Here is a 13,633-nt window from a genome sequence, read left to right on the forward strand (position 1 = left end):
GAAAATAATCACGATTGAAAATAAAGTGGAAATAATAAAGCGATCAGAAAGAGGTGAAACGCCATCGTCATTGGAAAAGTGTTAGGCTACGTTGGTCAATGATCAGAACAATTTAAAGGATAGAGTGAGAAAGGCCCTGCCCCAGTGAAAGCTACAATTATTACTAAGCAACACAGTGACTTAATTATTGGGTTTTGGGGTTTTGGGTTTTTGATCCTCCACATCAACCCGGCACGGTGGAGAGCGTGCTCGGGAGCAGTCTGTCACTGGATCGAACTCTGAACTTCTGTTCCCAGCCGGGCACGGAAACATACGTTCTTAAATGTTTTATATGCATAGAAAGGTAAAATAAATACTATATACTAAGACAAACGTTTGACTAACTGGCTCTAAATATTACCGGATGTACCTGTTCCGACTTACTTAGTAAGAGAACTTCCAATTTTTCTTGATCCCAATAACCCACGCACATCCTCCTGTATACTCTAAATCATCTCTAGATTACTCATAATACCTAATACAATATAAATGCTATGTAAAATAGTTGTTATACTGCATTGTTTAGGGAATAATGACAAGAAAAAAAGTCTGTACATGCTCAAACAACAAGTGCTGGAAGAGCACTTCTGGGTTTTCTCGATTCGCGGTTGGTTGAATTTGTGCATGCGGAACTCGCGGATAAAGTGGGCCGACTGTACTGATACATTTGACTTTAGCTTCTTCCTTTCAAATTATAGGGTGAATACTATCATATTATGACCACTGCCTCCTTAGAGTTCCTTTACCTCAAGCTCCTCAATCAAATCCGGTTCATTATAAAATATCCAATCCAACGACAAGCTGCTTTAAAAAGCCATCTTGTAGGCACTCTACAAATTCTCTCTCTTGGGATCCAAAATCAGTACCTACCTGATTTTCCCAATCTAACTGCATATTGAAATCCCGCATGACCATTATAATATTGCCGTTTTGCCAATTTCTATCTCCCATTGTAAGTGGTACATACAATATTTTCTGGCTATTGTTCAGATGTCCATACATTCATACATCAGGGTCTTTTTACCCTTGCAATTCCTAACTCTACCCACGACTTCTACATCTTCTGATCGTGTCATCTCTAAGGATTTTATTTCATTTTTTTACCAACAGAGCCAGAGCCATGCCACCCCTCCCACCCCCGCCTATTTCCCTGTCTTTTTGTTAACCTCCCAACCATAATCTTCTTTCAGCCACAACTCAGCGATCCCCACATCATCACACCTGCCAATCTCTAACTGCATGACAAGGTCATTTACCTTCTTCCGTATACTTCGTACATTTAAACAAAGCACCTTCAGTCTGTATTCACCACCCCTTTTGATTTTGTCCCCGTTATGCTGCAACTCATCCCACTGACTGCAATTTTGCCCTATCATCAGCGTCTCCTTCCTGACATTCTCACCACACACTGTCTCTGCTTGTATACGTACTACCCCGTTTTTAGCCCTACCACTGTTTCCCACCCCACCCCTCCCCTCCCTGCCTAATTAGAGGTTCTCAATCTGAGGTCCAAGGGCCACTCAGTTAATGCTAGGTCCATGGCATAAAAAAGTTGGGAACTCCTGGTTTAACACCCACCTCAAACAGTTCTAGCAAACCTGCCCACAAGGATATTGCTCCTCCTCAGGTTCAGGTGTAACCCATCCCTTTTGTACAGGTCACATCTTCCCCAGAAGAGATTCCAATGTTGCAGAAATCTGAAATCAGAAACCAGTTCCTCAGCTACGCATTCATCCTACGGCATGTGGTACTGGCACCAATCCAGAGATTACTACCCTGGGGGTCCTGTTTCTCAGCTTTCTACCTAGCTCCCTAAATTTCCTCTTCAGGACCTTCTCAGCTTGTCTACCTATGCCAATATGTACCAAGAATTCTGGTTGCTCACCCACACCCTTCAGAATGCCATGGAAGCAATCTACGATGTCTCTGACCCCGGCACTTGGGAGGCAATATACCATTTGAGTGTCTCCATCGATCCAGGCTTTCCCCAGTAGGTAGTCACCCCTTCCCCAACAGTATCCAAAGCTGTATACGGGAAATGGCCACAGGAGTACCCTGCACTGGCTGTCCATTTCCTTTCCCTCTCCTGACAGTCACCCAAGTACCTGCCACCTGCAACATAGTTGCAATTACCACTCTGTAGCTCCGATCTAACATCTCCTGAGCTTCCTTTATGAGCTGAAGATCACTGAGCTGCAGCTCCAGTTCCTTTAACACGTTCCCTGAGGAGCTGCAGCTCTGTTCACTGGTGCAGATGTGGCTAAGCAGGAGACTGGATGTCTCCCAGAATTCCCACACCTCACACAAAGAACACAACAAAACTCCTGGAGCCATTCTCACTGCACTAACAGACGAAGAATGAAGAAACCGAAACCTAATGTGCCAAAACTTCCTTACTCTAACACCTGTTCACTCACACAATGGCCACTCTGTTTGTCCCTACCTTATTTTTATTTACCCTTGTTAATGAATCTTGATTTGATTGAGCCACCAGAAAATGCTAAAAGTCTGTGAATGCTCCTTTTTAAATCTCATTAGACAGACCTGAGTTGCCTCCACTCTCGTTCCCTATTCAAATGGACCATCAGAAAAATGCCAAAAGCACGCAAACATTCCTTTTTAAGTTTCATTCACGGACCTGTGAGTTGTCTCCTCTCGCTTCCAATTCAATTGAACTACCAGGTGATGGAGCCCTCTTTCACATTTCCTCTAATTTCTGGACTAATGACATTTTTTGCCTATTTGTACCTTTAAGGAAATCCTGTTTATATTTAAAGCCTTAAGTTCCACCCTCAGAATTAGATTTTGAAACTCTACATCTTATTTACTCCTTACATCCTCACACTTAAAATTAAACACCATATGCTCCTGCTATTTTCCACAGATCACTAAGCTTTACCTGTTGCAAGATCTCAAAATCATGCTTTGTCTTTCACAGAATCATAGAAACCAAAAACACAGAAGGGTAGTCGTTTAGTTCATCATATCCATGCACTACCAAACTGGTCTAAATTCAATTTCTAGCTCCTAATTTGTCATCTTGCAGGTTACAACATATCAACTGTTCCTCCAGGTACATCACAAACTTGGTCAAGGCAATGAGTTACAGAACCTTAACATACTTTGGTAATTTAAAAAAATATTTTTCTTCTCCTTTCTAATGCTATCAATTATCTTAAATCTATGATCACCCAACAATAAATAACCTTAAGAGAAAGTACTGCTCTTCCTGCCATTGTCTTTGTCTCTTTTTGCAAAGAAAACAATTCCAGCCTGACAAACATTTCATCATGACTAAATTTCTTCACCTTGAGTAACTGCATAAAATCTCCTCATTTTCATTACCATCATCACAATTTATTTGTGAGACATGGCACCCAAAAGAATATAGAACATAGAACAATACAGCACAGTACAGGGTCTTCGGCCCACAATGTTATGCCGACTCTTAAACCCTGCCTCCCATATAACCCTCCACCTTAAATTCCTCCATATACCTGTCTAGTAGTCTCTTAAATTTTACTAGTGTGTCTGCCTCCACCTCTGATTCAGGCAGTGCATTCCATGCACCAACCACTCTCTGAGTAAAAAACCTTACTTTATTTTATTGTCACCAAACAATTGATACTAGAGCATACAATCATCACAGTGATATTTGATTCTGTGCTTCGTGCTCCCTGGAGTACAAATCAAAGTAAATATAATAAAATTTAAATTATAAATCATAATTAGAAAATAGAAAAGGGAAAGTAAGGTAGTGCAAGTCAGGTCCGGATATTTGGAAGGTATGGCCCAGATCCGGCTCAGGATCCGTTCAGCAGTCTTATCACAGTTGGAAAGAAGCTGTTCCGAGATCTGGCCATACGAATCTTCAAGCTCCTGAACCTTCTCCTGGAGGGAAGAGGGACAAAAAGTGTGTTGGCTGGGTGGGTCGTGTCCTTGATTATCCTGGCAGCACTGCTCCGACAGCGTGTGGTGTAAAGTGAGTCCAAGGATGGAAGATTGGTTTGTGTGATGTGCTGGGCAATGTTCACGATCTTCTGCAGCTTCTTCCGGTCTTGGACAGGACAACTTCCATACCAGGTTGTGATGCACCCTAGAAGAATTTCTACAGTGCATCTATAAAAACTAGTGAGGGTTTTAGGGGACAGGCCAAATTTCTTCAGCTTTCTCAGGAAGTAAAGGCGTTGGTGGGCCTTCTTGGCAATGGACTCTGCTTGGTTAGACCAAGTCAGATCATTTGTGATATTCACACCTCTAATATCCCCCTTGAACTTCCCTCCCCTTACCTTAAAGCCATGTCCTCTTGTACTGAGCAGTGGTGCCCTGGGGAAGAGGCGCTGGCTGTTCACTCTGTCTATTCCTCTTAATATCTTGTACACCTCTATCATGTCTCCTCTCATTCTCCTTCTCTCCAAAGAATAAAGCCCTAGCTCCCTTAATCTCTGATCATAATCCATACTCTCTAAACCAGGCAGCATCCTGGTAAATCTCCTCTGTACCCTTTCCAGTGCTTCCACATCCTTCCTATAGTGAGGTGACCAGAACTGGACACAGTACTCCAAGTGTGGCCTAACTAGAGTTTTATAGAGCTGCATCATTACATCTCATCTCTTAAACTCTATCCCTCGACTTATGAAAGCTAACACCCCATAAGCTTTCTTAACTACCCTATCTACCTGTGAGGCAACTTTCAGGGATCTATGGACATGTACCCCCAGATCCCTCTGCTCCTCCACACTACCAAGTATCCTGCCATTTACTTTGTACTCTGCCTTGGAGTTTGTCCTTCCAAAGTGTACCACCTCACACTTCTCCGGGTTGAACTCCATCTGACACTTCTCAGCCCACTTCTGCATCCTATCAATGTCTCTCTGCAATCTTCGACAATCCTCTACACTATCTACAACACCACCAACCATTGTGTCGTCTGCAAACTTGCCAACCCACCCTTCTACCCCCACATCCAGGTCGTTAATAAAAATCACAAAAAGTAGAGGTCCCAGAACGGATCCTTGTGGGACAACACTAGTCACAACCCTCCAATCTGAATGTACTCCCTCCACCACGATCCTCTGCCTTCTGCAGGCAAGCCAATTCTGAATCCCACCTGGCCAAACTTCCCTGGATTCCATGCCTTCTGACTTTCTGAATAAGCCTACCATGTGGAACCTTGTCAAATGCCTTACTAAAATCCATGTAGATCACACCCACTGCACTACCCTCATCTATATGCCTGGTTACCTCCTCAAAGAACTCTATCAGGCTTGTTAGGCACGATCTGCCCTTCACAAAGCCATGCTGACTGTCCCTGATCAGACCATGATTCTCTAAATGTCCATTGATTCTATCTCTAAGAATCTTTTCCAACAGCTTTCCCACCACAGACGTAAGGCTCACTGGTCTACAATTACCTGGACTATCCCTACTAACTTTTTTTGAACAAGGGGACAACATTCGCCTCCCTCCAATCCTCCGGTACCATTTCCGTAGACAACAAGGACATAAAGATCCTAGCCAGAGGTTCGGCAATCTCTTCCCTTGCCTCGTGGAGCAGCCTGGGGAATATTTCGTCAGGCCCCGGGGACTTATCCATCCTAATGTATTTTAACAACTCCAACACCTCCTCTCCCTTAATATCAACATGCTCCAGAACATCAACCTCACTCATATTGTCCTCACCGTCATCAAGTTCCCTTTCAGTGGTGAATACCGAAGAGAAGTATTCATTGAGGACCTCGCTCACTTCCACAGTCTCCAGGCACATCTTCCCACTTTTATCTCTAATCGGTCCTACCTTCACTCCTGTCATCCTTTTGTTCTTCACATAATTGAAGAATGCCTTGGGGTTTTCCTTTACCCTACTCGCCAAGGCCTTCTCATGCCCCCGTCTTGCTCTTCTCAGCCCCTTCTTAAGCTCCTTTCTTGCTACCCTTAATAGATCCATCTGATCCTTGCTTCCTGAACCTCACGTATGCTGCCTTCTTCCATCTGACTGGATTCTCCACCTCACTTGTCACCCATGGTTCCTTCACCCTACCATTCTTTGTCTTCCTCACTGGGACAAATTTATCCCTAACATCCTGCAAGAGATCCCTAAACATCAACCACATGTCCATAGTACATTTTCCTGCAAAGATATTATCTCAATTCACATCCCCAAGTTCTAGCCTTATAGCCTCATAATTTGCCCTTCTCCAATTAAAAATTTTCCTGTCCTCTCTGATTCTATCCTTTTCCATGATAATGTTAAAGGCCAGGGAACGGTGGTTACTGTCCCCCAGATGCTCACCCACTGAGAGATCTGTGACCTGACCCGGTTCGTTACCTAATACTAGATCTAGTATGGCATTCCCCCTAGTCGGCCTGACAACATATTGTGACAGGAGCCCATCCTGGACACACTTGACAAACTCTGCCCCGTCTAAACCATTGGAACTAATCAGGTGCCAATCAATATTTGGGAAGTTAAAGTCACCCATGACAACAACCTTGTTATTTTTGCATCTTTCTAAAATCTGCCTCCCAATTTGCTCCTCGGTATCTCTGCTGCTACCAGGGGCCTATAGAATACTCCCAATAGAGTAACTGCTCCCTTCCTGTTCCTGACTTCTACCCATACTGATTCAAAAGAGGATCCTGCTACATTACCCACCCTTTCTGTAGTTGTAATAGTATCCCTAACCAGTAATGCCAGCCCTCCACCCCTTTTCCCCCCTCTCTATCCCTTTTAAAGCACTGAAATCCAGGAATATTGAGAATCCATTTCTGCCCTGGTGCCAGCCAAGTCTCTGTAATGGCCATTACATCATAATTCCATGTATGTATCCAAGCTCTCAGTTCATCACCTTTGTTCCTGATGCTTCTTGCATTGAAGTCATGCACTTTAGCCCTTCTACCTTACTACCTTTACACCCTTTATTCTGTTTCTCTTTCCCCAAAGCCTCTTTATATGCTGGATCTGGCTTTACTCCATGCACTGTACTTGCAGCTCTTGCATGACCTTTATCCTCCTCCACCTCACTATCTGCTCCAACACTCTGGTTCCCCTCCCCCTGCAAATCTAGTTTAAACCTCCCCCGGAGCAGCACTAGCAAACCTTCCCACAAGGATGTTAGTCCCCCTTCAGTTCAGGTGCCACCCATCCCAATCGGAACAGGTTCCACCTTCCCTGGAACAAGGCCCAATTGTCCAGAAACATGAAGCCCTCCCTCCTGCACCAAATCCTTAGCCACGTATTTAGATAGATAGATAGATACTTTATTCATCCCCATGGGGAAATTCAACATTTTTTCCAATGTCCCATACACTTGTTGTAGCAAAAACTCATTACATACAATACTTAACTCAGTAATAATATGATATGCATCTAAATCACTAACTCAAAAAGCATTAATAATAGCTTTAAAAAAAGTTCTTAAGTCCTGGCAGTTGAATTATAAAGCCTAATGGCATTGGGGAGTATTGACCTCTTCATCCTGTCTGAGGAGCATTGCATCGACAGTAACCTGTCGCTGAAACTGCTTCTCTGTCTCTGGATGGTGCTATTTCTAGCCTCACTAGTACGTGGCATGGGTAGCAATCCTGAGACTGCAACCCTGGAGGTCCTGTCCTTCAACCTTGCACCTAACTCCCTAAACTCTCTTTGCAGGACCTCCTCCTTCTTCCTATCCACGTCATTGGTCCCTACATGGACCACGACATCTGGCTGCTCACCCTCCCTCTTGAAAATACTGAGAACTCAATCCGAGATGACGTGGACCCTGGCACCAGGGAGGCAACAGACCATCTGGGATTCTCAGTCTCTTCCGCATAACCTCCTTCTGTCCCCCTAACTATCAAATCCACTATCACTACTGCTCTCCTCTTTTCCCTCCTTCCCTTCTGAGCTGAGGGTCCAGTCTCAGTGCCAGAGACGCAACCACTGCAACTTGTCCAAAACAGCAGTATCCAAAACGGTATACTTATTATAGTATCACATTGGTGCAACACAGAAGCAAGCTCTTTGGCCTGCCAAGTCCATAGCAACTATCAAGAATCAATCTAAACCATTTTTATTTTCCAGCACTTGCGTGCCTTGGCCATCTTGATATTTCTTAAACGTTGTGCCTCCCACCCCCTCAGGGAGTTCATTTCAGCTTCCAACCACCCTCTGGGTGGAAACTGTCCCTCCTCAGATTCCATTTAAATCTTCAACCCTTTACTTGAAATCTATGCTTGTGTTAGATAGCTCTGCCATATGGAAGATTTTTAGTTATTTATTCCATCTAAGCCCTTTATAATCTTGGAAATGTCATTCAGGGTCTCCTTTAGCCTCCTTGGCTCCAAGGACACAAAATGTGTCTATTGAATCTCTTCTCATATTGGAAACACTCTATCCCAGTAACACTCTGGCAAATTTCTTCTGCGCATTCTCCAGTGATATTCAGAATGTTATAGTTTATGGGCTAGATTTGTATCCACAAGGGTTTGGAAGAGCGAAGGCGGACTTGATTGAAAAGTGCAAAATCCCAAGTGGTCTTGAAAAACTGGATATTTTTTTTCTTGTGAGAAACAGTAGAACCATTTAAAAAAAATAAGGGGTTGCTCGTTTGAGATAGAAATGTGGCAAATTTTCCCCATTTCTCATGAATATTATTGGGACCATCCCCAAAAGGCAGTGGGACAAAAGTCTGTGAATGAAGCTTTCATGAAGATAGATTTTTGAATAAGCAAGAAATGAAATGTTAATGAGGGAAGATAGGAATGCATATTTGAAGTTATAATCGGTTCAGTCAGGATGTTATTGAATAGTGACCTAGTGGCTAACTTCTGCTCCTGATACATATCTGGTATGCGTCTGTAATATTACTTCCTGTCGGAATAGTTTATACCTTGGCCAAATAACAGAAGGACTCTATATATCTTAACCATCTTGTATATGCTAACTTAAAAGGGCAAATGAATCTGCAAGACTTCTCAATGTCTTACCTTTCATTTCTCTAGCCTCCTCCTCCTCCCTCACAATTCTCCAGAATGAATCCCAACCGTTCCCTACCTTGGTTGGGGCTAAAAGCCAGGTTTCAGTAGTCACTGCAATATTATGCATTCATATCCTTGTGGCTTCTACTATCCTTGGTTTAATCCATAATCTATTTTAATTTGCCAAACCCTTATGATGTCTTATTCCAGCCTCTACCATCCATACCTATTTATTCATCCAATCTCTCCTTTTGCTCTTCTGAATATAGGTTCAATTCTTTGACAAGCTAGTTCAAGATGTTCCAGTCCTCCCCATTAAATTGGTCCAAGCCCTGCTAAGGTGTAACCAGTCATGCAGTCAATGCCTCAGCTACCTAAAGCCTCCCCTTTCTTCACTTTCAGCATCAGCTTTCCACTCTTGAAATCAAGAACACGGTATGGCTAGATTTATTCAGTGCATCTGAAGTTATATATTTTGAAATCTATTCCTAGTACTTTGAAATCTTCTAGGAACTCTTGTTATGTTGAAATACCTAAAGTACATTAACAGTATGTATTATAAAACTAACCAACATCAAGAGATGTGAAAATAGGACGAAGAATTTCAAAATGAAGTTCAAGTCCTGACATGAATTGACAGAATATACTAATAAAAATGCATTAACAGTTTCAATCGACTTGCTATGATCCACATGATAAAGTGTATACAGGACACACAAGAGTAACATATTAATTACCGAGTCTCATCTGTTGCTATGAAAAGCACATCATCAGGTGCATCAATCCAGTTCATTCTCCTCCCCTTCATTGGTGGAAGGGAGCCGGGCTTCAGCACCTTAGAGTTTCTTGAGTATGGCTTCCCATTTATCATGTAACCCCGGTTAATGGCCGTCTGTGACACAAAGCAAACAATTACTACTCAGGAGTACAAGAAAAGGATCTTCAAAAAAAACCAATTCCTCCAGTTCTTTAATCGTTCCATGTTACAAAAGTGAACTCTGCAAAGCTATGCCCAATGCAAATCTGAACCCCTTATCGTTTTATATACTTAATTTAACCACTTTTTTGTTTACATCTTTAACGTACTCCCATGACACTTAACAGAATACCTGCCATGAGAACCCTGATGTCAGCAGTGGGTCAGGAAGATTCAAACCCTTGCTAAGCTATCCTGACAGAGTGATGTGATCATGTATAGTCAGATCACGCATGTGCTATCTGCTTTTGAGAGTGCTTGAGGGGACAGAATAGAGGATGATTTACTCCGCGTCCATCCCATGCACTACTTACCTTGGGATAATTTATTCTGAAGATAATGTGCGCTGAATGATCGATAGGATAGTGTACAGAGGTTTTACATTGTTCTCTAATCACTGTGGCACCAACAAGAGAATTTGATGACTATGCTGAAATAGGACTTCGCACATAAGCACAAATTAAAATATACTTTAAAAGAACTGCTTAAGTTAAAATGTAATATGCATCATGACACAAAAACTTACCATCTGTCTAACTTGTCCATGATTAGCTAAAAAAAACCAAAAAGTAGTTTAGTACTGTGTATAATAATAACAAGAAAATGTCTCAATGCCAGTTATATAACAGAGAAATGTGTTTTCATATACAAAGCACAATGAGCAAACATTCTTAAAAACTCTGGGGAATTTCTGGTGTTTTCAATAATCCATTCCTCCTACCAAAGTGACCCCAAGCTCAAGTTTCATCAATGGACATTTTTAACCAACCAGCATTTTGAAGTACCTGAAGCATCGATACTACTGATAAACTAATAATCAATATATTGTAAATTTATTTTAAAGAACACACTGTATGCATTGGAACCCCACAAACCTTTTAACATCATCATCATGCACCAGTGATATTGTCTTTTAAATCTATATACAGGGTCTCAGGCAGCACATTTAATCACTGCTGTATCACAGCCTTTTTCTGAAGTCTGTCTAGTTTTCCACTTCAGAGGCAATGAATTCAATGAATTGTACATTGGTGAGCATTGGAATCAAAGGTTGAAATTCCACACAATCTGTCGAGGCTTGGCTGCTAGGGATTACACTGGGTTCCCACTCCTAGTCACTTTGCTGTGTTGAAGACTGCAGGCAAGGACAGATTTGACACTGATCTCAGTCTTTGAAGAGGCAACAGATAGCAATTGGCAGCCATTAAAGGGGGAAGGGGAATCACCTGTTCTCCAAGCCACAGAACAAACAGGAAGGGACTCTGTACATGGAGGCTCACCACTGAATACACAGAACCCTCGGTTTCTCCGGGCTCTCTGATTCCAGCCCACAGTCCTAAGTCCGGGTAGGCAGATTAGTTATTGTAAGTTATCCCACGATAAGGTTAGGGTTAATCATATTTGTCAAGGGTTGCTAGGGTCGCATGGTTCGAAGGGCTGGAAGGGTCTATTCCACACTGTATCACTAAATAAATAAAATTAATTTACTATACTCAGTAAACTAAATGGAACAGATACAGGTAAAGGTGAGACAAAATTAACCCAACCAGAAAAGTGAGCTCTAGGACTGAAGGACCACCTTAGGATACAAGGAATGGCAGTCTGGGCAATGATAGTCAGCGGCAGCTGGGAAGTGGGAAGATGAAAAATGACCACTTCACTTGGTTAACTGGATTAGTCTACTCACAGCTGCTTTGTTTTGAAACCATGCCATGGACTCAGCACTAGTATTTCTACCACACGCTGCTACCTTTGGAGGTTGGAACTGATATCTATCATGTGGACTTGGTAACAGAGTTGTTCAGAATTTTTTTGAAGAATTTTACCTGTTATTTCACCGGAGAGAATATAGAGATATTTAAAACTTCAAAAGATTGTGCAATTTGATCTGAAAAATCTGGTTTACATGGCAACCTGGGATTTTCATATTATTTGTCTCACTCATGAATTTCCATTGTTGGCCACTACTTTCAACTGCTCCAATGAATTAAATTCTACAATGACTTCGGAGTACAGGAGCATTGCAGGATGAACTTACCACATTCCCACAATAATCTATCTTTGCCCCAAAATTTCTGATCCTCCTACCCCCACGGCACAATTTCAGACTTAAATACAAACACAAAAATAATGCAGGACTCCAACTGCAACTTTCAAGGACAACTTCAATAAAAGGTTATGGCTGAATATTTGGATTGAAACTGACAGCCAGTAGTTAATATAAACCAGGTCTGGCTATGCCATCCACTCTTCCTATCTGACCAGACACTTCTTGGTTTTCAGTCCCATCCCACATGATTACTGAAAGACCCTTTAAAACATTCCTGGGTAGAATTAAAGGCATCTTCTGGACAGCTTTATTATCCCAATTCTTAGCTGGTCTGCCAATATGAAGTACTCAGTATAAAACTGATACTGAGTACTCCAACTATGCTGTCCTGAATGCAGAGTACCAAAAACAAGGAACTGAAGTTGAAAATAATTTAGAATAGAAAATCCAAACAGATATTGAATGGGTATCCAATTGAAAAGCATTTTAATAACACTAAGAATATAAAATGAGAGAGCTAGGTGGAGTAGTTGGTTATATACTGGCTCTGACATGGGTTCTAAAACATTTTGACTAAGTCTCCTCAGCTTTAAAGACACCATCTAACCAAGATTGCACTTGAACCAGAAAACACTCAGCACTGGTGTAGTAATAAAAATTTTTGACATTCAAGCTATGTACTCTGTCTCTAAGGACTTGATAAAGGCCTGCAAAGTATTCCCAAGATAATGCATTTCATTCAGGTTCATGGAATGATGAGCAGCTAATGGACATACAGCAACACCATACAAGTGAGAATATGCATGTAATACATACAATACAGTGACTTTCTCAACACAGTTCTATGATTCACAATCTGATATCTTTCACATAACTCCTGCGCAACGGACAAGGTGAAGAAATGTTAAAAGCTTACAAAAGCTAAGTCACTGTATAGTATATGTTACACAGACAACAAAGAGCAAGGGTGTGAAGAGCATCTGCATGAAACATGCCATTGAAGTGTATGATGGCCTTGTAGTTTCAACTGTTCTATACAAAATGTGGCATAAATTGATGAAGACAAGCAGGCACAAGCCAGAATAGCAAACCGATAACACTCCAAAACATCCATGAAAATTATGGGTACCATCTCAGAAAGCCAAAGATCACATAATATTACCATCCAAAACTTAAAATAGCTGTGTGTTCCCAAACCCACTTCCAATCAAACAGCCATCACAGCGCAGAGTCTAAAATTGAAAAAAAAAGGAGTTTGTTGTTTCCTGTTTTACACCCAGCACATTAACTGGGGAATCAGTTCTTCCAAGTACTAGGGTGAGTCAGCCATGGAGTCAATGCCCATGAATGATTAGATTACTGTCAACCTGGCCACACTTTCCAACAGAGATTCAGGATAGTCAGTGGCAGCTCTGATGAAAGCTTACCATAGTGCAGCAAGACTACCTCCAGTCTTTCACCTCCAGCCCTGGCTAACTCAGTAAAGGCTGGTTTGAATGGAGAATCTCCTTGTTTGTTGGTCAAAGCATTCCATTACTTTGGCCAGCTGGGTGACATGCTCCATCGTAATCCCAATATCATCAGATCTTCTAAACTGTTGTGCACTC

The 13,633-nt window shown here is 41.9% G+C and overlaps 1 protein-coding gene across 5 annotated transcripts in view; it reads right to left on the reverse strand.

Moving 5' to 3' along the window:
* The window catches only part of LOC140716364 (metastasis-associated protein MTA1-like), a 172,590-nt gene that overhangs the window by 10,782 nt on the left and 148,175 nt on the right, over window positions 1-13,633 (reverse strand). For all 5 annotated transcript variants that reach the window (XM_073029028.1, XM_073029029.1, XM_073029027.1 and 2 more), the window contains 2 exons: window positions 10,503-10,528; window positions 9,738-9,892 (listed from right to left, as the gene is read on the reverse strand). In XM_073029028.1, the coding sequence (XP_072885129.1) occupies window positions 9,738-9,892; window positions 10,503-10,528 (181 nt within the window). The remainder of the gene's footprint in view (window positions 1-9,737; window positions 9,893-10,502; window positions 10,529-13,633) is intronic.

This window comes from Hemitrygon akajei, chromosome 25 (assembly GCF_048418815.1).
Source record: "Hemitrygon akajei chromosome 25, sHemAka1.3, whole genome shotgun sequence".
NCBI classification, from domain to species: Eukaryota; Metazoa; Chordata; class Chondrichthyes; order Myliobatiformes; family Dasyatidae; genus Hemitrygon; species Hemitrygon akajei.